Below are 25,000 nucleotides of genomic sequence, written 5' to 3'. Positions count from 1 at the left end.
AAATATGCAACGCATTTTATGTGGGCAAGACTAACCGACAGTTGAAGGAAAGGATACGTGAACACACGTATCACATGAGGAAAGGTAATACCAAGAATGCATTGGGTAAACATGTAGTGGAACTAGGGAACACACACACTTTCCTGTTCAGGGTATTAGAGATGGTTGAACCTTGTTTCAGAGGTGGAGATATAAGAAACCATACAGAAGATAGGGAAAGTAAATGGATCACTAGATTGAGGGCAGATAGGGGATCCGGTCTTAATGAAAGGGCTTCAATAAAACCAGCCCTTAAAAAAAGAAGGAATATAAATATTAGACACAGATAGTATAGGGTGCCATGTCTCCAATATATGTTTTTACATATGTTTTAAATAATTCTTCAGATGAATCACAATGTTGCATGGTTTGTTTAAATTTATATGTTTTTATCTTATTTAATCTTTTTAATAAGTATATAGATGCATACATATGTGTTTTACATCTTTATAGCATTTATAATGACATTAGATGATTTTATTTATATGTGTAAACAAATATGGTTTTATGATGGCACATGTATACATTTCTATCTGTCAATTAACAGTTAATTGTTTTTGTTGACTATATATATGAGCATTATGGGAAGCAGCATTTAGATCTGAGGAAGCTCATTAAGTGAGTGAAAGCGCTCATCAGCTGCAGCACTGTTTGTCCATCGTGGTTATTGTGGATTAAAGATTCTTATCTAAAGAAGGAACTCTGGTTTTTTGATCTGCTGTGCTCACACACGTCACCCTTGTTTTTGGTATAGATTTCAGTTTATTAGAGTGTGTGCGAGCACTTTATTCCAGCAAGGCACACTTTGTTGTTTTAAGTCTTTACCATAAAATATTTCATACCAATTCCCACTGATTTTTTCTGACAGACCGTAGTAAAAAGACATTTTTATTAATTTAAGAATTATATAAAAAGTCTTATTTGTATTATTTACAGATATTATAATCATGTTATTATTTGTTATACTGCTTCAATAAAATAAATTGTTGTGATGTATTGTTTTTAAAACAACAACAAAAAAAGAGTGAGAAGTTTGTTTACAGGAAGAAATCTATAGGCAGAAAAAATTATAACAGGTTATTGAAAACAAAGATGCACTATTTTAAGGAACCAAACACAACAGTGTAAAAATTTCAAGTGTATTAAGGAGTCTTATGACTGTATGTGATTTAAGCAAAGAAACTCAAATGCACTTCTTTGTGCAGTGCACTTTTGCCAAAATATTTTGAGAAAACTTGCAGTGTAATCAAACAGTAAAAACTGGGGAGAGATAATATATTATAAACTGGTATTAGGTTATATAAATAGTAGTAAATAAAAAAGTGGAAGTGAGAACACATGATGTGTACAATGACTAAATTTCTATTATGACAAGGAATATACCTTTGCTATAGGTTATTCAGGCAACAATAGATTGATTAAGCACATTCAGCTGCAGCAGGTCCAGGTAGGAGGAGAGATTGCCACAGCACTGGAGACCACTGAAAGGGAGCTCTGCATATTTCACAATGCAGCAGCTACATATCAAGCTTGTGGAATGACACAGAACTACAGGTCATGTTGTCCTCTGAAGTATATACCTCAGTAGTGAGTAAATTGTGATCAGTGATCTGGTAATATTTCTCAGAAGAAGGTCATACAAGCAAATTCAGGCTAAGGAGAAGCTGTGTCTATAACACAGTCATTAGTGGAAATGGGATTTAGTTTCTTACTTAGTGCAACTAAGTCTTGACAGTAGTGGTGATGGTAATAATGTATCTTGTTTTTATTTATTTATTTTTTCCTTTGTCAACTGGATTAATCCCACTAGGCTAATAGCCTCTTTTCAGGGAAGACTGACTTGTTATCAGTTTTATGACACCAGTGTGTTTGAGATATGCAAAAAAATTAAAAGCATCAAACCAAAAAACATTAATGAATGGCATCTGGTACAATAGAGCTAATTTACTTAACAAAGGTAAAATATAGTCCTTTTAAAAGCAAATTACATAGAGAAGTCTGGTTTTAGCCAGGGAAAAGCCCCATACCTCTTCCTACCATACAACAAGGTCACTATAACCCTGTATCTTTGCATAATAAGTTTCAGCATACTTCTCAACTGTCCAGATTTTCCCAGAATGTCCAAATTTTTGCCACATATTTTTGGTCTAATTCTCATAAAATTATATTTTTCTGGCAAATCATTGGTAAATCATTGAGGACTGAAGTCAGAAAATAATGGCAGACAATTGAGTTTCCGACTTCATACCCTTCAGAAAATTCAAGTTGATGCAAAACCTGTTATTCTATCAACTGTATACATTTGTAAGAGCAATATTTTAAAAAAATTTCCCTGTTTTGGGGCCCCTGTCTCCCCATTATTTGTGGTTTTGTCCAGATTTCTTGCTCTAAAAGTTTGAGAGTTATGGTTTCAAGGTCAATTGAATTCAAAGAAAATAAGCTATTTGCCAGTGCAAAAACTTGGGATGGCAACGACTGTTGGCCCAGCTGTTAGTAAAACAATCTTGCCCATAATTAGATTAGAAAATCCTTAACTTTTGTGGTATCTCTTTATGTCCACAGGAGTTATAGTGCTTCCTCATTCTTAACTTATTAGGTCCATCATTGAAGTCAGTATTTCCTTTTGTGTGTACCTCACAGTCGGAACCCTCAACCTTCTGACTCCAAAAGGTGGAGCACTACCTCTCCTAATGTGGAACAAATGGGAAAAATGTGAAACCCTTACTAACAGCTTATTAACGACTTCAACTAGGAAGAGCACAGGATAGTTATAGGTTTTAATTTATGCTCATAAAGGGTTCCCATGATGAATTAATACAATTTAGTATTACTTACCGTGGATATCAGATTAAAAAATTCTTAAAACGGAATGCGTGACAGAACCTTTCAATGAGGAACAGTGAAGAATGTTCCTCGTACACTAGAAAGCTAAGACCTCACTAATCCTTCTAAATGTTTCCTCAAAATAAATAAATAAATAAACAATGATTTCAGATTCAAGTACACTTAAAAACTTTAAAAAACTAAAACCCTATCTCTATCTGCTCAGTGTTATGTAGACTAATAAGGGATTTTCACAATTTAGCCTTCTATACTATGAATAACCTCATGCTCTTTGAACAATAATGTAAACAGAACTGATGACAAAGCAAATACCCACTCTAAAAACCAAAATCTATGCCAGCATATCAAGAATACAAGCTGGTGTGACAGGTACTGCCCATTCCTGAAATAGGCTGCCTTTATATATCAAACAGTGAACTTACCTGGCAACCTTTAAAACCATTCTGCATGAATGGCTGGGTGGATGGGCGGTCACAAATTTTCACCTGGGATATGTGGGGGAAATCTGCTTAAAGGGGAATACTGTTAACTTCCCACCTACATTAGGTTATGTGCCTGAGCACTTTGATAGTCTTCTTGTTGGTATAGTTGCTAAGAACATATGAACTCTGGCATTATCAGACCTATAGGGAGCAAAAGAAACAAACCCACAGGTGCTGACTCCGGGCTCACATTCTACCTGTGAGTCATCAGTAATATGAGATGTGTCTGCTGTGACACAGTGATTCTGCTTGATGTACTGATCTCTAAATGAAAAACACATTGTCAGACACAGAAATGCATACTCCTACGAAAGTGAACCAATGTGAACCATACCTGACAGTATTACATGCGGCATCTGTGCTGTGACTGATGAGTTGATCCCATTCTAGGTAAAAGAAGGATGAACTCTCATTGCAGTCACAATATGATATTCATCTGAGAATGACCTAAAACCACCTGAGTTTTCCCCATTAGACAGACATAGAAGCACAATTACTTATAAGAAGAACCTGATCTCTAGGAACACTTATATCAGTGCCATGCACAACATCAGAGAGGGACATGTTTGGTGCCATGTTAGTGAACAGTTGCTTATCTGGTGTTAGTAATATAATTACAGACACCCTGCTCATCCATTGTCTCCTTGCAACCATGTGAGCTGTGCTTCCTGTCTGGATTGCCAACCATCTATAGATTTATGGACAGGTTGTAAAAACGATCCAAAATTTGGCATACCTGTAAAGTTTGTAAAAAAAGTATTTTGGTATCCATAAAAGTTTGTGATGTTCAAAGGACAGTGGCAAGACAAAAATTCTAATATCCACCAAATCAGAGATCAAGTATTTAGCTGCTTAGTTGCAGTTCATAGGTTCATAGGTAAGGACATATAATTTATGGACATAAATACATGGAACTTCAAAAGCTACAATTCCCATGAAGCCTTCTCTATAGTTGTTGCACCTTTGCATTTCTCTTTTGCCTGTGCATGTGTAAGTTGTAAATGACAGCAGCAGCAGTTTAGAGCCAGAGAAAAAGGCCAGTGAGAAGTTGTTGCGGTAGGAATTTATAACATTAAAGAATCTAAATGGGAAGAAGGAATTGCTGACAATCAGACTATGCTTATTTCTAGGTCTGACGAGTATAACCAGTTAAATTGGTACATAGTTTAATAGGACGATACTAGGCTATTGGCCCAGAGGCTCTTATAAGCCTAGCCAAGAATTTCACCCATGTTTTCACAAAGTCAGCATCTGTTTTGCCTGTCCAGCAGGGACACAGGTGAGATCCCATGGGTATATTTTCTGTTTCCCATCCAATCGTGCAGGTTCCTCTTAAAGAGGGCTAGTGAGGTACTCTGCTTGACATGGAGAGGAAGTCTATTCCACAGATGGAGGAGTCATTGGGACACAAATCTATCCTGCCAACAAGTTCAATTAATGTCACAGACCAGGTTGAGACCTTGCGTGTGGGTTGCGTGAGTGGAGTTTGACTTATGGATATACAGCAACTCTGTCAAGGCTGAGTCTGAGACAGCCTTGCATGCCAGACACAGGTCACCTCTGAGCAGTCTGTCTGAGACTGAGTAGAGGGACAGGGCTTTTAGCCTATATGTATAACTTGGGTTTATGTACTGTCATTTCTTTTCAAAATATGTTCCATTATTGTATATACCCAGGATCTGCCTCATGTTCTTGACCTCATATGGTTCAATTGTGTGCTGACAGTATACATGACAGTTTTCTTGTAATACTGTATTGTCACAGTAAGCATAGCTTAATCAAGTTGTGAGTAAGTAAACTGCCATTTCCATGAATCTTCTTAAGCTACCCCAAGACTGTGCAACACAAGGATTTATTTTTAATTTTTTTTTTTTTTGATTTTACACGGAATGATCCCTCTCAGTTAATCTCAGCTGGATTAACCATACCATATCCAGTCCTACAATGCATGTATGATCTTTCTCCAAAATAATTTGTCATGTGTTTATGTGTGTGTGTGTGTGTGTGTGTGTGTGTGTGTGTGTGTGTGTGTGTGTGTGTGCATGCATATGTGCACACGTGTGTGCCTGTGTAGACAGTTTGTTTTTGGCTTATGTAGTTATGCCTCCATACATGAAAAAAAAAAAACGTGGCCAAAGTGCAAAACACCAGCTTCCCAGTACTCATCATCTTCTTTTGGCTGTTCCCGTTAGGGGTCGCCACAGCAGATCATCTGTTTCCATTTCTTCCTGGCCTCTGCATCTTGCTCTGTCACACCAACCACGTGCATGTCCGCTCTCACCACATCCATAAACCTTATCTTAGGCCTTCCTCTTTTCCTATTACCTGGTAACTTCATCATTAGCATCTTTTTCGCAATATAATCAGCATCTCTTCTCAGCACATGTCCAAACCAATGTAATCTTGCCTCTCTGGCTTTGTCTCCAAACCTTCCAACCTGGGCTGACCCTCCAATATACTTATTTTTAATCCTGTCCATCCTCGTCACACCCAGTGCAAATCTTAACATCTTTAACTCTGCCACATCCAGCTCTAACTCCTGCCTTTTTGTCAATGTCACTGTCTCCAACCCATATAACATAGCTGGTCTCACTACCCTCTTGTAGACCTTCCCTTTCACTCTTACTGGTACTCGTCTGTCACAAATCACTCCTGACACTCTTCTCCACTCACTCCATCCTGCCTGTACTCTCTTCTTCACCTCTCTTCCACACTCACCAGTACTCTGAACTATTGATCCCAAGTATTTAAACTCATCTACCTTCGCCACCTCTACTCCTTGCATCCTCACCATTCCTCTATCTTCCCTCTCAGTCACACACATATATTCTGTCTTAGTCCTGCTGACCTTCATTCCTCTTCTCTCTAGAGCATATCTCCATCTCTCCAGGGTCTCCTCCACCTGTTCCCTACTCTGACTACAGATCACAATGTCATCTGCAAAGATTATAGTCCACGGGGACTCCTGTCTGATCTCATCTGTCAACCTGTCCATCACCATTGCAAATAAGAAAGGGCTCAGAGCTGATCCTTGATGTAATCCCACCTCCACTTTAAACGCATCCATCACTCCCACTGTAGACCTCACTGCTGTTGCACTACCCTCGTACACATCCTGTACCACTCTTACATACTTCTCTGACACTCCCGACTTCCTCATACAATACCACAACTCCGCCCTAGGCACCCTGTCATATGCTTTCTCTAAGTCTACAAAAACACAATGCAACTCCTTCTGACCTTCTCTGTCAACTCTCTCCGAGCAAACATCGCATCTGTAGTGCTCTTTCCCAGCATGAAACCATACTGCTGATCACTAATCATCATGTCCCTTCTTAACCTTCAACTACTCTTTCCCATAACTTCATGCTGTGACTAATCAATTTAATCCCTTTGTAGTTACTGCAGCTCTGCACATCACCCTTATTCTTAAAAACTGGTACCAAAACACTTTTTCTCTATACCTCAGGCATCCTCTCACTTTCCAAAATTTCATTAAACAATCTGGTTAAAAACTTCACTGCCATTTCACCTAATCACCTCCATGCTTCCACAGGTATGTCATCTGGACCAACTGCCTTTCCATTTTTCATCCTCTTCATAGCTATCCTTACTTCCTCCTTGCTAATCCATTGCACTCCATGATTCACTATCCCCACATCATCCAACCTTCTCTCCCTCTCATTTTCTTTATTCATCAGCCCCTCAAAGTACTCTTTCCATCTGCTCAACACACCCTCTTCACTTGTAAGTATGTTTCCCTCATTATCCTTTATCACCTTTGCCTGCTGCACATCTTTCCTAGCTCGGTCCCTCTGTCTAGCCAATCGGTACAGGTCCTTTTCTCCCTTCTTAGTGTCCAACCTTTCATACAACTCTTCATATGCCTTATCCTTAGCCTTTGCCACCTCTCCCTTTGCCATGCACCTCATCTCCTTATACTCCTGTCTACTTTCTTCATCTCTCCGACAATCCCACTTCTTCTTTGCCAACCTCTTTCTCTGTATACGCTCCTGTACTTCCTCATTCCACCACTATGTCTCTTTGTCGTCCTTCCTCTGTCCAGATGTCATACCAAGCACCTTTCTAGCTGTCTCCCTTACTAGCTCTGCTGTAGTTACCCAGCTATTTGGTAACTCTTCACTGCCACCCAGTGCCTGTCTTAACTCTTCCCTGAACTCCACCTCACAATTACCCTTTTTCAATTTCCACCATTTGATCCTTGGTGCTGCCCTCACACTCCTCCTCCTCTTCTTGATCACCAACGTCATTTTACAAACCACCATCCTATGCTGCCTAACTACACTTTTCCCGGTCACCACTTTACAGTCTCCAATCTCCTTCAAACTGGCCCTCCTACATAAGATATAATCCACCTCTTGTATGTCACCCTATGCTCCTTCCTCTTGTTAAAATACGTATTCACCATAGCCATGTCCTTCCTTTTCACAAAATCCACTACCATCTGACCTTCTGCATTCCTTTGTTTAATACCATACCTACCCATCACTTCCTCATCCCCTCTGTTCCCTTCACCAACATGCCCATTGAAATCTGCTCCAATCACCACTCTCTCACCCTTGGGTACAGTCATCACCACTTCATCCTTCCCAGTACTAAGTATTAAAAACTGCCATGGACCACCTCTCAAATTATGGAGGACTTGCAAAATGGAAAAAGTGATCCAAAAATTCTAAAATACACTGTGGCATTTACAACTTGAAAAATGAGAGCTTTACTGGTAACTGATATTTCAAGCTGATAGTTGGCCAGGTATAAGCAATAATACCTCTATTTCTAGTCTTTTAAAACTAAAATCTTTATTAAGGTGAAAACCAAAGGGAATACTGATTTTAAAGAAGGATTAATGAGTGGTATAACATTTCCCAGTTTGAGGAAGGCGTTGCTGGCTGGAGAAACAGTGATTGGTTCTTGGTCATGTGATGCAGTGATTTGTGGATTATTTAAACTTTAGTAAAGTTATTTAATGTCATCTGAAGAAGTCTTGAAAGTATCAGGATGAAAGCACTTATTGTTCTTTATTACAAAGAAGATTGTTTTTAAAAAAATTAGTTTTGGTTTTAAAGTTTTTGCATTAAATGTCTGGAGTTTTATTACTTGGTACCGGGTTGCGGGTGTTTCATCCTTTTCATATGTTGTTTGTATTGCACATCAATTACCTACCATAGTTTTATGTTGCATGCTGTTGCTGTGTCTCCTGGATATTGTGTAGCTATCATGTAATTCACATATAAATGCCATACAGTTTTAAACATTGTTTGATTAGATGATATAAACGGTGCACTGTGCTCCAAAATCTGGCAATACAGCAGATTTTCCCTCACACATATTTACAGTGCCAGGCCACATACTACATTTACATAATTCTGTCCGAATTGTGTTGGATGTCATGAATGGTTAATGTTACAAGAACAAAATGTTACTGATGTGTCAATTGGGTTTAAAGGTTGAAATACTTTGATGTTCGCTGGCAGGTTCCATACAAGATATTACTATCTTGTATAATGGTCATGGTCATACAACTATGCTTTTCTATGCAAATTTTTTTCCTAAATAAAAAGGTCATGTCTTTTGTTGAACTTAGCCTCCTGTCATGTAAACATGCTCAGGCATATCTGCATGCTGTGGTCATATAAAATTATTGGGCTGTTGCTCAACTGCTACATATGTAACTAGTGTATTGTTTACATTCATACAGGATATATATTTTGGTACTGGTTGTAGTTTATCTACTCAAGTCTTTCAGATCAGAGGGAGAGCATGCAGCAAATACACCAGTAAGCAGCTCACAAAGAGGTCCTTGTGGCAGTGTAGCAGTAGGTAGGGGCTACTGTAGAGTTGGCAATCTAACCCTTCTGTGAGGAGATAGAGCAGATCCATCTGGAGCCACAGCACTTAGAGGTCCTGGGAGGATGTCCAAGTGCCTATAGGAGGTTGACACTTATATGAAGGAGCTATATGGGGAGGTTCATGCTTTGCTAGGGATCTGGGGGAGGTTCAGTGCCTTTTGGAGTGAAGCTTTTTCAGTGTCCAAGCAGGGAAGAAGCTCTGTCACATAACATCTTAGACCACAGAGCAGCCTTGTCAAAGTCATAGCCATTTTTATCAGTCAGGTTTATGACACCATTGTTAACATATTTCTCCTCCCCCCCATCCCAGCCTCTGTGAATACTCTGTAGAATATGGTTCCTGGCTCATTTACTGCAGATGAACCTCACTTTTGGTGCTGCAGTGATTACCTTGGGCACATGCATAGGTTGGGTGGGTTCAAGGTGATCTGTCATTGGCTGCTAAGGTAATACTTTGTGTAGTGGTTCCTGCTGATAATCATGATGAAGGACAGGCCTTAGTGATGACTTATCACAGAAGACCTGCCATTTATGTCTTATTACCAAACATAGGGAAGATGTTGAGATTTATACAGTTTAAAAGTGTAATTTATATTGGAAACATGCAGTAATATTTGTATTCCTTGTTTTAGTGGTTCCTGCTGCTGATCATGATGAAGGACAGCCCTTAGTGATGACTTATCACAGAAGACCTGCCATTTATGTCTAATTACCAGACATAGGGGATATGTTGAGATTTACACAGTTTAAAATGTGTAATTTATGTTGGAAAAATGCAGTAATATTGCGGCCACTCCTGTGTGTGTGCGTGTGTTTGTGTGTGTGTGTGTGTGTGTGTGTGTGTGTGTGTGTGTGTGTGTGTGTGTGTGTGTGTGTGTGTGTGTGTGTGTGTGTGTTCCTCGTTGCTGGCTTGTCTGTGCCATTGAATCACCCTGTAATTACTTGTAGCTAGTTGCTATATTTATTTCTGGTATATATTCACTTTTGGCTATCTAAAGTGTGTTTTTACATTAAGAAGACTTGGACTGCAGTTCTAGTGGCAGTAGAAAGGTAACCTAGTCTGTCTCAGTTGGTATCCACACAGGTAGGCTTAAGTAAGAATTAATTGTTGTAGCTAGTTGTTTAATTTGTTTGTAATACCTTTTCACTTTTGGCTAGCTAAAGTGTGTTTTACTTTAAGAATACTGGGCCTGCAATTCTAGTGACAGTAGAAAGGTAACCTAGTCTGTCTGAGTTGGGAAACACACAGGAGTGTTTAAAGTGATAATTACTTCTTGCAGTTAGTTGGTACCATTTCACATTTGGCTAATCAAAGTGCATTTTTACATTAAGAACACTGGGACTGCAATTCTAGTGGCAGTAGAAAGGTAGAATCATCTGTCCAAGTTGAGAAGCACACTAGGAGGCTTAAAGTGAGATTGTTTCATCAGCCAGAGGGCTTTTTAGGGACTCAGTTGTTTGGTGTTAATCTACACTTGAAAGATACTTTTGCTGTGCTTTTGCATTAAAAAAATACCAGGATCATTTGTCTTGTGGTAGAAGGTGTTTACCTGGTCTCTCTGAATTGGGAAGCACTCCAGGGAGTTTAAAGTGTAGTCATTTATTAACCAGAGGGCACTGGAATTAGTTTTCAGCTCTTTTCTGTCTGCTATAAATTAGGCGTTTTTATGCAATGCTGTTCTAGCAAATGCTTAGTTTGTAAAATTTGCTTATAAGGCTAGTATTTAGGATTTTAACCTGTAACACAGATAGGCTTTGTGTGAAGCTAAGCTTAGGGCAGCTAGTTAGTATGTCGAGCAGCACTAATGCCAGATCAGAGTACTACCTGTAACATCTAGCCTAAATCCTAGACATCACTCAGGTGATCCCTGTAAAACCAAATCCCTAAACTATAATAGTCCAACCATAACACAGGTCCAGACAACATGGATATGCAATTTCCTAATGTCTCTGTGGCCAGCTTGGTACATGTGGTCATCCTGAAAAAATGTAGTAACTGTCTTATGTACTCAGACAAACTTTTAATTCTTAAAGAAGCTAACACATTATGTGATGTACATACATAGCTTCCTTGGAGGCAAAAATCTTGCTTAGAGCCAAGGTTGTCAAGAACACACACACACGGCATCCTTCTAACATAGTTTTCACATAGACTTTATTATGCTGAGGCACTTAAAAGGAACCTTCCCAAATCTCAAAGACCACCAAAGCTGTCAAATGGCAACAGCTATCATCACCAAAATCAAAGCCTGACATCACACAGGCCTACTCCCAATGATCTCCTAAGAACAAAGCCCATAAGACAAGAAAACACTTTACCTAGTACTCTTATCATAGGGAATTGTATTGTATGACTCACAGATGCTGCTCTCAGCAGGCTGCAAAAGGAAAATATAACCCTAGCCCTAGCCCTGTATTCTGTCTCCTACAGGCTTTTGAAGGGAGATTTGTCCCTGGCATACAGGGCATTGACGGACCCCTACTCTGATGGATCTCCTGCACATCCACAAAACAAACAGTACCAGAGTTGCCCATTGTAAGGACTTAAACCTTGCCTGTGATATAGCTAGGACCTGCTGGAGAGATAGGTGTGTATCCCAGAGACTGCCCCGTCTATGGAACAGGATCCCCATCCATATGAGGCAGAGTTCCTCCCAAATCCAATTCAGGTGCAACCTGGACAATTGGATGGGAAACTGGAAATTCATCCCTGGTTTGGCACCTATGCCTCTGATGCAACCTGGACAATTGGATGGGAAACTGGAAATTCATCCCTGGTTTGGCACCTATGCCTCTGATGCAAACAGGTAATCTGTGAATGGTTCATCTCCCAGGCCCATGCTTACACTTGTCCAGGGTTTCAGAACTTGTCAGGGATTTGGGATGCATGGCTAGGCTTAAAAAGGCCCTTGTGGTCGATAGCCTAGTAAACACCTATGAACCTGTTAGTTGCCTATCAGGAGCTAGAATCTGCAATATCATACATGCACTCAAGTCAGCACAGCACAAGTACCAATATGACTCTGTCATGATCCATGTGGGTATAAATGACCTGAGACACACCTCACTGGATTATATAAAAAGAGACATTATGGATCTCTCTGAAAACATGTCATGTACAAGTATGTGTATATACCCAATCTATTCACCAGCAGTGGCTCAGAATAAACTAACCAGGAATGCTCAATACATGTCCCTTTATAATTATAAACATTTTTTTAGAACTGCATATTAAGCTGAATGATCCATACCATTAAGAGTTTCTCAAAGTAAAATTTAATGGAGGGTATTTTAGCCACAAATGGCTAGGCAAACTCCTCACGTTTGGCCTCTAATGCTGCACAGATTGGCATTTCTACTCCCCCGAAAAGGATCCTTCCTTGGGCTTGCAGCCTCAATTATCAGAACACCTGCACAAGCAGCAAGCTTGACTTCCTCCATGACCACTCTTAAAGAACTGATTTTATTCAAAACACCCCCATCCCCTCACAGTCTCTTAATTTAAACTATAGCCGGTTCGACAATCTGACTCACCCTCTACAATACTCCCACCATGTGGCCAATCTATTCTGCCTAAAATAATATATTTTTTTTCAATGTAATATACTTTTATGAAAGATAACTGTTACAGTAAGACAGTATTCCCTAGCTTTTTGGTTCCAGTAGTCTTACACATTTGATACCCGCTGTCACCCAGCACCACACAGGGTCAATCCATGCTACAAATAATTACTCAGTGTGCCATGTTTTCAAAACTAGGCAGCATCCACTACTAAATCCATGTTGCACAAGTTTTTTAGGATTCTATGTTTTTTAAGACTTGGTAAACTTATCCAGTGAACCACCAGCATGCAGCAAAGGCAGAATAGCTCCCTAGTCTGCAGGGTCCCTTCCTGTAACAACCACTTGCCATTTTTCACTTGCAGCTTTCACGATGGAGTTTAAGAGGGCTTAGAAAAATTGTTTATTTCCTCTCCTTTTAAAAGGCTTTATAATCCAACAAGAAACTTTATTGGTAAGTCTTTTTCATGACTGACTGTTGTTTGGACGTGATGTAGGCAGAGCTGATGAAGATTGAATATGAAAGCGCTGCAGAATTTAGAAGTTTACACTGCATCTCCTTTTTGGACTAAGCACATTTGAAGTCAACTTTTTTAATCATAGTCACTTCCTATTGCTCTGCTAAGCATAAATTATTTTAGACATAACTAAATGAAATAAAACTAATAAAAGAATTCTCTGTTTTCCCTTAAAGCCCAAGAGTATTCTTGATGCCATTTTTGATCAACGTAACAGCTTCCCAGGCTAAGGACAATCACAAGGCCTTCTTCAGCTATGTCAGGAACCTTAAAAGTAACACTCAGCAGTGTGCACAACTGGTCATAAATGGTACAACCCTCACTGACCAGGGTCACATAGCAAATTTACTGTCTGCCTCTGTGAAGTTCCTTCTAGCATACCCACTCCCGACTATCAACAGGGAGTAGGTGCTGGTGGCACTAGCTAAGGCCAAAAACATTGTTTCAGTGGGTCCCAACAATATCCTTGGCTGCCGCCTAAACAGACAAGCACATGACCTAGTAGGACTGCTTGAGGCATTGTTCAACTACAGCCTGAAAACAGGTTACATGCCAGATGAATGGAGGGCTGCAACTGTCATCCCTCTTCATAAGGATGGACCATCAACTGACCCTGGGAAGTATAGACCTATCAGTCTGACAAATCTAATATGCAATGCCATGGAAAGAATTGTCATGGAAATGATTAACAAGGGCATTGACAACCTACAGACACTGGGCCCATCCCATTTTGGCTGTGTGAAGGTAATACCTACTCAATCTGGTAGACTTCTTCAAGATGGTCACAAAGGCTGTTGATGAAGGGAAAACAGCGCATACCACCTACCTTAACCTAACCAGGGTATTTGATGCAATACCCCACTCAGGTATTATTGACAAAATCTCAAAACTAGGCATAAATCCCTACATAACTCACTGGATTGCTGGCTGGCTCACAGATAGGACCGAAGAAGTCAGGTCGGTGAGAACACCTCCACTAGGAGACTGGTCTCCAGTAGATTACCACAGGGCCCTGTGTTGGACCTGATCCTGTTTGACATCTATTTTTTGGAAGTCAAGGCTAATGTCAAAGGCCTGTGGCTCACCAAGTTTGCAGATGACTGTAAATTGGTAGCTGTCATAGATTCCTCCCCACCATACCTGCATCCCACAAGAGGGTCTAACATAAACAAATGATTGTTGCCAAAGCTATGGATTAAAACAACATGAAGAAATGCATTATAGTGCCCTTTGGGAATTTGTCCACCCAAGCTAATTACTCCTTCATTAAAACACCCTTAAGATTTGACCTGGTAGTTGGGGATTTGGAAACATATGTAGACAGCAATCTGACCTTCGACCAGGAAGTATCCAAGATAGTAAGAAAATCATTCTATGTCACCCAACTCTTAAGCAAGGGTATGGCATCCTGGTCCAAGGAAGTTATAGTACTACCCTACTCAGCCCTTATTAGACCCATCATTGAGTACATTGCCACCTTTCATGTACCTGACCAGGCACTTGCAACAGCTGGATTGCCCGCAAAGGATCTTCACCAGGAGAATCCATGGAATGAATATCCTGTCCTACAGCAGATTGCCTTAAGGCCCTATCTCTGTACTCAGTCAAAGCCGTTTTTTAAAAGAGTTGTAGGGAGAAAAGTTATACAGGATCACTATAATAATATAAATAATAGAGTACCATTTATAAAATAGTTGACAACAATGAAAATTACTCATTGTATAGTGGAAACACAAGATAGGTAGTGATCATATGACACAGGAAGTAGATGACAAAAGTAAAGGTAACAGTAATTAATAAAAACTGACAAGAGATGTTAACTCACGATAGAGATACCATTCAGGAAATAGTCATTGCTGTGGGATGAACTGAATTACATCAGTATGACATGCACAACATGTAACTATATGATTTGTATCTGGTATTCAGTACTATTAACAAGGGTAGACATTGCTGTGACAGTAACATTTAGTGAGAGTAAATTAGTCTGATCCTGAAATTCCTGCAGTGTAGGGGAAGGGGAATGATACTAATAAGGGGGAGACTGTTATGATCATAGGAAATGACTGACAAAATGAAAATATAGCATTAAAAGGATCCAGGAAGTTATGTTGTTTGGCTGAGGCATGACAAAAAAGCTGAAGAAGGGATGGAGAATAAAATGGGGATAGGAATTTGGACAGAAAGGAAGTTGGAAGCGAGTTATGCTGCCATGAGGATTATGTCAATGCTAAGAGGATAGGCTTTAAAGTAAATTAAAGTGATGTGAAGGCAGAGTAGTTGTTTAAGAAACTCAACAGTTACAAATTCTGTTTGTTCTGAAGTGTGCTTGCAGGGAGGGCTGTCTTGAAACAAGTTAGAGATGAGGAACAAGCTTGATGCATAATGACATGGACAGGGCATACCAAATGGTAGACATGTGACCTCTAGTTCTTTGCTGCATGTTCTTAGAATAGCTAATTTGCAGCTGCTGGATAAAAACAAGATATAGGTAGGCTTGTTGCAAAGAAAGTGCTTACTGATTTACAGGACATGAGACAGCACTAGTTGCACAGTGGGAAGTTTGTGGTCTACCTCAAGCCAGTTTTAGGAAAGAGTGAAATGACTGGATCAAGAAGGAAAGCATGAATTACTGCCACAGGCATTTGCTATTGAATTCTTTGAATAAGAATTTATTCCTGTGTATGGAATGTATCCAAGCAATAGGGTAGGTACATGCACTGAGTTAGTATATTGTATCCTACCCTAATGTATGGGAAAATTCTTGAGGCAACTCATTTGTACTCAGACTATTTTGGTCTTGTCAATATTTTATTTGTAGTTTACATCTGGTGCAGGATTGCTTTTAATTTGTAAAAACGTAAAGCTGAGATTAAATGTCATTTCTTTTGACTTACCATAGTGAGCTGAGTATGAATGCATTATTGTTGTTCAGAGATTTATGTATGAGGAGGAAATTGCCTTTGTTTAGCTGAGTTCAAGCCAAGTCTCTAGGAATTTGAAGATTGTTTTAAATTGTATTTATTAATTAATTTACTTTTTGCCCTGATTCTTCTTCTGACCATCAAACTCCTCTTCTTGACCACTCTTCTGAATTATCCATTCCTCCTTTGTTGACAGTTCTATGACTCATTTATTCATTGGGGTCCAAGGCTGAGCAGACCATGACTAAGGCTGGCATCCATGAGGATGGTCAGGTCTTCTGCTTTAAAGCTCTGCCCTCCACTGCATATATCAGGCAACCTGTTCATGGTTGGATACACAATGGGCATCAGTGAGGTGATGTCACTTGCTTTCACAAGTAACTTAAACTTTCAATACTGCCATGCCATCTCAAAGCCAATGCTGCCATATTCTCCAGTGGGGCCTATAATATGAGACTGTGCTCTTCACACATGTCCTTCACACCCACTCCTTCAAAGAGAGTTGAGCCAGCTAAGCAATGTCATTTCTCTACCCCCATGCCAACTCCAATAGACAGTTGAATTTCTAATTGAACTTAGTTCACCTGAGTCATAGTTTGGAGTTTATTGCTCTGTGTCATCAGTGCTGACATAAGCTCATGCTATTTTGCAGAGTTTGCAGAACTGTAATGGTGTCTCATGAGTACAGGAGAAGTATCTTGTTTGAGGACCAAGGTGCCCTAGCCTTTAGAGGATGGTGAGGAAGAGTGTGTAGAAATTTGGTGAAAAGCAATGATCCAAAGACTTAACCATGAAGGGCTTTTTATAGGACTGATTTAAGTTGTGGCACATTTTGGACAAATAGTTTATGAACCAAAATAAAAAATAATGTGAATCTAGAAAAGGCAAATGACAGTGTTAATCGTGTGAAGCTACTTTGTTGAAAAGTAATATAGTTGTGGACCAGACTCTAACTGGAGGAATGGGACATGTAGAAAGTACAAATTGCCTCAGTAAGGCATAAAACATAACAGAAGAAATATTATTGACTCAATGGCATGGACATATTTATGTTTGAAATAAAGCATTTTATATTACTTTAAATTATTACAAATTTATGAAGATTATTTTGAGCAGTCTTTGGCAGAAGAAGTCACTAGGACCAGTTATTTGGGTATTTGCATGTTTACCAGAGGCAAATACATTATTTACAATGTGGTTCAAAGACCATTGTGAGGTCTAAATGAGGCACTGCATCTTATCTGTACTCTAAAGTTTGTAGCAAAGAAAAATAATAAAAAACTTAAGATAACAAATCTCTGTTTGCTTTTTTTTTTGTAGGTGCCTGATTCAGAAATATTACCTTGCCATCAGTTTCAGAAACAGCTTCACCACTTTCAAAACAGTCTAGCACTGATGTACCGTGCATCGCAAACAAATGAAAACAAGACAGCCCTAATAATTGCTAATAACCCTCTCCCAGATCTTTATGATTGGGAAGTGAAAAGCAGTCCTATGCGTTATGTCCCTGAAGAGTTACAGGGAAAGGTAAAAAGTCTTATGTACATACCGAGGTATTAAATGCTGTTTGTGGGCAGATGGTTTAGAGCAGGATAGGATGCAAGCATCCTCAGATTACTGTCTGCTGTGTCATGTGCTGATCATGAAGTTCCCTGAAAGTATAGAAAAGTTAAATACATAAAGCCATATCTTTATTAATGAATGCTGATATTTAGAATAGATTTTAGAACATTAATATTCCATATTTTACTTAAGTTGTGATTTATTTCTTTATATTAATGAAAATTGTTGTAAGCTTGTGACATCACCAGAACTGTAATTTTCAGAAGGTAACTTTTGGGATTCCTGCCCCCCTCTATCCACAAGTCCACTTCTCAAGAGTATAAATACAGAAACAGACATATTAAGTGTGTTGCCTGCTGTTGTTCAAGTCAGCTTCCAGCCTGGAATCCTAGAGCTCATTCTGAATCTTTTCATGGGGGCTTACAGATGTAGGAGATATTTTTCACCTTTCTGGGATAAAGGAACTATATACCTGAATTTCTGTGCATGGAGAGCAGCACAATGTTGAGAGATGTCATGACTAAGGAAACAAGATTTCTTTTATTTTTATTTTGGTGTCATTGTAGATTCTGAGAAGCAAAATTGATTTCATTTGCAAGGCTTCTCCCTGTTGTCACAGTCAAAGTAAGAATTCCACAGAGGACACTTACAAGGGCAATACTTCTTAAGATATCTCTGAAAGTGGTAGCTGACTGATTTATGTGTTAGGTTCATAGGTTCAAAGGTAAGTACTAGGCAGTCAGTCTGGAGACATTACAAGAATAGCCAATGACCCATTCTTAAAAGTTACCTCCAGCTTCAAGGAGAGCAAGACAAGATAGATACAGGAAGAATTTGAGACTTCCCATCAAATTATATAGGTTTACTTATGCTATGTTGTTTGACGTAGTAGAAGCTTGTACCAGAGGTGGGGGATAAGATGGGATATGACTCTATCATACCAACATGTGTAATTTATCTGTTGTGAATTTTTAGCTCCATCAGGCATATTTATCTGTAGTCAATATCACCTGATGGTTTGGGTCAAAGCTGTTGCTGCAGTTTAACTTACAACTGAGATTATTACTTCTCTGTGGTCTGCAGCTGTACTAGTTCTGCCGTTACAACTAGGAAAAACTTAATTTACAGTAAAGTAAAAGTCCTGGATACTAAGAAGGCTAATTATTACTTACAGGGTAATGCTCTACACCTGTCTTGTGAGGAAAGAAGGCTAGCACCATATGGAGTACAGTAAGAGACTTTTTTTCTTTTTTCCCTCAGAAGAAGCTTTTAATCATCATCTTCTTTCGGCTGTTCCCATTAGGGGTCGCCACAGCGGATCACCTGTTTCCATTTCTTCCTGTCCTCTGCATCTTGCTCTGTCACACCAACCACCTGCATGTCCTCTCTCACCATATCCATAAACATTATCTTAGGCCTTCCTCTTTTCCTGTTACCTGGTAGTTTCATCCTTAGCATCTTTTTCCCAATATACTTAGCATCCCTCCTCAGCACATGTCCAAACCAACGTAATCTTGCCTCTCTGGCTTTGTCTCCAAACCTTCCAACCTGGGCTGACCCTCTAATATACTTATTCCTAATCCTGTCCACCCTCGTCATACCCAGTGCAAATCTTAACATCTTTAACTCTGCCACATCCAGCTCAAACTCCTGCCTTTTTGTCAATGCCACTGTCTCCAACCCATATAACATAGCTGGTCTCACTACCCTTTTGTAGACCTTCCCTTTCACTCTTACAGGTACTCGTCTGTCACAAATCACTCCTAACACTCTTCTCCACCCACTCCATCCTGCCTGTACGCTCTTCTTCACCTCTCTTCCACACTCACCGTTACTCTGAACTATTGACCCCAAGTATTTAACCTCATCCACCTTCGCCACCTCTACTCCTTGCATCCTCACCATTCCTCTATCCTCCCTCTCATTCACACACATATATTCTGTCTTAGTCCTACTGACCTTAATTCCTCTTCTCTCTAGAGCATATCTCCATCTCTCCAGGGTCTCCTCCACCTGTTCCCTACTCTCACTACAGATCACAATGTCATCTTCTTTGGAATCTCCCTTAGCAGAATTTTCTTTCTCTGAAACTGTTTCCAATTTCCAAAGTAATAATCTGTTTCAATGGAAGCAAGTGGATTTTCCTGTCTCTTTAAAGAAATATTGTGATATGATCCAAGTGTGTGTACCAGTCTCTACACCATTTCTTCCTCTTTTGCCAGCCTTGAATAATGTATTTGAATTTGCCTATACTAAGCCAATCACGCAACATTCAGTCCCTAAAAGAAAGATGACAGACTTTACAAAGTCCTTATATCTTACAAGTATTTATTTTCTCATCCTATAGTTGATCCTGGAGATATTGGTATTTTTAGCCCAGCTAACAAACATCTGGTAACTGGTAAAGATATGAAAGCATTTGACAAATTTGGTAATATAATTTATTCTTCCCCAACATTATCCTTTAGAATTCTAAGCTATCAGGCTCATATGTTGAAATATACATTGACTTGGTTTGACAGTGTCAGGGACTTTTTTGCCTCTTTACCATCTGCAGATAAGTGGACTTATTTATGCTGTTTCCACTGTTTCTCAGGTTACTAAACATGCTTTCAAAAGTATTTATGATTGTGCTGACCGTTTCCAGGGCATCTGCCACTACTACTGTTAGGAGGCGTATTGCTTGGGTTTGCACTCAAAGATGTATTGAAGAAGTAAAATATGAAATCTTAGATTCTCCTATTGAGAATGAGGTATTTTTTGCAGAATATGCTAACCAAGTCCTCAAACAATTTGATGAAAGAGGAAAACTTATTCAGGGAGTTACAATGATTTTTCAGCCCTTCTTTTTTCTAAGGCCTAAAAATCATCTGCATCTTTTTTTTCAGAAAACAGAGCAAACAATCTCAGCAATCTTCTGGCAAGCAGAGTTTGAAAAAAGTGGCAGGAATGATCTAACAAAAAAGAAGAAACCTTCAAGAAAAAGGGACAGTCCACCAGCAGTGAATGACTATTACAGCATCCCCCTGCCACTAATTTAAATCCGTTCCACAGCCTGGCCCTTCCTTTCCTCTTTTGGCAAAAAATTGTCACCGACAAATGGGTTCTAAAGGTGGTACAGGAGGGCTACAACTGGCACTAGGAGAGCCTTCCTCCTTTTCTAGGAATTGACCCCCCAAGTCAGACAGCATTGTTTCCTTCAGTCATCAAACAACAAATGCTTACTCAGAGGGCATAGAACCAGTGGTCCCAGCTCGGTTAGGCAAAGGATTTTATTCCAGAACTTTTCTGGTACTAAAGAAAGAATTTTAGTTGAGACAAGTGCTAGATCTTTTTTTTCTCAACCAGTTTGATAGGTTCCAAAGTTCCAAATGTTGACTGTGCAGAGTCTGTTACATCTTTTCCCTTATTCAGGAATTTTAGTAACTCTACACTTTGAAGATACTTAGCATCATTCCCATTGTTACAGAATTTAGAATATTTCTAAGATTTTCCATGTCTGGGCCATATTATCAATTCTCTGTATTGCTCCTTGTATTATTTACTGTTCAAAGGGGGTTTACAAAGTGTCTATTTCCAGTGGTGGCCATTACAGACTGCATGATATACATTTTCCTTATTTTGTTGACTTGCAGTCTTTTTTCAGGGGTCAGGAGTCCCTTACATGGGTAAGAAACCTCCTTGTAGACTTAGGCTTTCTGTTCAACAATCAAAAGTTATATCTGATCTGTTCTCAATGCACTGTTATTCTAGGATGCCTTCTGGACTCTTGTTCACAAGAGGCATTCCTCACCTAGAACACAATGGATCTCTATCTGGAAATTTTCATGGATGTCTCATCAGTCTTGGACTTCAGCAAGAGAAATTCTTAGGGTTCTCTGGGTTCTGTGATTCGCATGATCCATTTAGCCAGATTACACATAAGGAAATTAAATGGTTTCTTAAAACTGTTTTTACCCAGCATTGCCACGTATGAGATTTCCAAATTCCAATTTTGGCCTTTGTGAAGAGAGAAATTTTTTAGTGGACAGAACAAATTATCCTGAATCAAGGTCTGCCTTCCTCTCTCACACCCCTCCCTTAATTTGTGACAACAGATGTATCAGATTTTGCATGAGGAGTTGTATTCAGAGGGGTAAAACAAGAGGGCATTTGGAACAAACAAGACAGGCCAAAGCACAATAGTGTCAAGATGTTAACTGAAATACATCCTATACAATCTCTTCATCAACTGTGGTCCCCAGGACCTTTGTATATGATTACACACAACACCACAGGGGACACCAGGTCTTGTCCCCTGTGCAGGCTGGTCTGCATTTCAGCACAGTTTAATCCTCCAAGCTTCCTTGATTATATTAAAGCAAAACATAGTGTCAGACAAGCTGAGAAGGATCAGGACAGACGCTCATGGAAGGAAACTGAGTGAGGGGATCTTCCAGGATTTGATCCATTTGTGGGAAAAACCACAAATAGATGTTTGTTTCTCAGAACAAACAACTGAGCAAATTCTGTTCCAGGACTTTTTGTAAACAGACCTGGAAAATGGATGCTTTTCCATTTTCTCAGAAAGGAATGTTCTTCAATGCATTCTTCCCTGTTCACTGCTATCCAGGGTCATCCTGACAATACCAAAGGACTCCAAAGATTATTGTGGTGAATCCCATTTCACCCATACAGCAATGGTTCTCCATTCTCATGGAAATGGCCAAAGGTAATTACCACAAGCTTAATCACAGACTGGCACTATTCATACTAGACAAGGTGAGTCTGATACACCCCAGTCTGAAGCAACAATAACTTACTGCCTGGATGATTCAGTTTTGATACATTTTAGGCACTTTGTTTCTGAGGAAATACAGCAGGTACTAAAAGAGACAAGAAAGCCTGATTCTAGCAAATCTTAAGTTAGTAAGTGGAAACGATTTTCTATGTGGTGCCACAGGAACAACAAGGTCCCACTCAAGGTTTCTGTAATAATATTTGTATGAGTTACTTTTCCTCTGGCCTATGTTATTCCTCTATCTAGGTTCATTTGTCAGACATTTTACCATGTCTCCCCATGGATCCTCTCATTTCTTCTCAAACTTTGTCAGTTTCTGAAAGTATTTTTACATGTAATACTACCTTATAATCAAATGACACTTACTTGGGATTTTAACTTTGTGCTGGAAAATTAAACATTGTCTCCTTTTGAACTAGCTTATCAGGCTTCTTTACAGTTCATTACTTGGGAAACTGTCTTGCTTATTGATCTAGGGTATCTGAGTTGAGTTGAAGTTACTGAGTCTAAACCTCAAAGACCTCCAAAACACAACTCAGGCACAAAGCACACTCAGCAAGTTAAGCCTACCTCTTCATATAGCATAAGGAATCCCAAAGTCACAGATGCTGAGCCTGTAAGGCAGGCATTGACCTAACCAAACATTCTTGTTACAGGTGACTCCATTATAAAACATACAGATGTGCCTCTTAACAGGCTGATTAAGGAAAGATTGATGGTTTGTTGATTGTCTGGTGCCAGGATCCATTAAATTAGACATGCATTCAAGTCCTTGAACAAGTACCAGTATGACCCTGTCATGTTTCATGCCAGTATTAGTATTTTAAGGTGTACCTCCCTGTACTATATGAAGACAGACATGCCTGAGTTCTCAGAGTATTTGTCCAAGGCAGGTATGAGACTAGCACTGAGCAGCATTCTATCTTCTCCAAGGATGATGCTGCAATATGAGCAAAAAGTAATTTGCTTCAATAATTGGCTTAGTTTTCGGTGTCATTCAAAAGGGGTCCAATAAATATTGCCAGCATGGGAGGATATGGTGGTCAGACCATACTGCTTCACCGAGGATGGCCTGCATCTTTCCTCTCTAGGGTTTTGATTATTTGCAAAGACATAGTTCACCACCATAGTACTTTTCTTAGGCAATGCCAACTTGATAAACCTACCAACATAATGAAACAAGCAAGCTAAGAGGGAAGAAAGTGATAAAGATCTGGAAGGTTTTGTTTAACAGTGTTTTAAAAGGAGGGAAAGCCCCAACATCCTGGAAGAAACCAGTGGTGCCTGTAATACCTAAAGACCTAAAGATAGTAAAGACCCATCAGACCCAGCTTCATATAGGCCCATTTCAATTTTAAGCCATGATTATAAAGTGTTTATGTTTATAATACCTAAAGAATTGCAAAGGTGTTGCCAAAATTCACAGATATGGATTGATGTGATTTTGTGGAGGTGAGGCAAACATTTCACACCATTAATAGAATAATAATGATCCACAGGGAAGCAGAATGTAAGAAAATATGCTGTTGTTGGTGGGTCTTAATGTAGAGAATGCATTCAAAAAGTTAGCTGAGATTTTATAAATAGGGCAATGGAAACATTTGCATTCCCTGATACAATAATAAGGTAAATTAGGAGGATATATCAGAGCAAAAATTAAAGTGGGAGGGTTCCTCTCTGGTATGTTGTGTCTGAACATTGGAACTAGGCAGAGATGTCCTCTTTCCCCTTTCTTATTTGTGTTATATTTAGAGCCACTGGCAAAGAAAATAAAAGACTCAGAAATTCAAGGATAGAATTGGTGTGGTAATCAAGAAAAGTTGGCTTTCTTTGCAGTGTTATTTTGTAACTGATAAAATCAGGAATATAAAATGAATGAAGACGAAAGAAAGACTACAACTGTAAACTGGGTACCTACACATGAATCAGTTCAGCAATACCCATATTTATGGGAACATGATAAAATGAAGCATTTAGGAGAATGGGTTAAAAAGGATTCTGGTATGGAAGCTAAAGATATGTGAGACGAGACTAAAAAGATAATGCAAAAACTGAGAAACTGTAAGCTGTTTTTTATGGATATGGATAGCAAGACAGAAGCAGTGAAAATGTTTTTAGACCTTTAATTTTATATAGAGATGAGGCATATTATTATCATCCTGAGGAGGATTTGTAGACAGTAATAAATAAAGAGTTGAAAGGTTTTATCTAGGAGAGGAAGAGGGCAAGGGTCAAGTGGGATAAGCTGATCCTTCTGCTAAAACAAAATTGTTTAGGATGCCTGATTTGAAGGGATATTTTAGAGATACACAGTTAAAGCTTCTATACATAACACAAGCAGAAAGCTATAATTAAAGTTGAAAAGGATGATAATGAAGCAGGAGCAAAGTTCAAGAAATAAGGAGAGAATGGGATTTTG

General features: G+C 39.2%; 1 protein-coding gene across 1 annotated transcript in view; it reads left to right on the top strand.

The window, feature by feature from the left end:
- Positions 1-25,000, top strand: part of TSGA13 (testis specific 13) — a 317,918-nt gene that overhangs the window by 133,032 nt on the left and 159,886 nt on the right. Inside the window, exon 4 of the mRNA XM_044088660.1 lies at positions 17,559-17,765. Within this exon, the coding sequence (XP_043944595.1) occupies positions 17,559-17,765 (207 nt within the window). The remainder of the gene's footprint in view (positions 1-17,558; positions 17,766-25,000) is intronic.

Source organism: Protopterus annectens, chromosome 11.part0, assembly GCF_019279795.1.
Source record: "Protopterus annectens isolate FY-2018-M chromosome 11.part0, PAN1.0, whole genome shotgun sequence".
Lineage (NCBI taxonomy): Eukaryota > Metazoa > Chordata > Ceratodontiformes > Protopteridae > Protopterus > Protopterus annectens.
The sequence above is the reverse complement of the archived record's forward strand: the minus strand, read 5'-3'. Positions and strand labels throughout refer to the sequence as shown.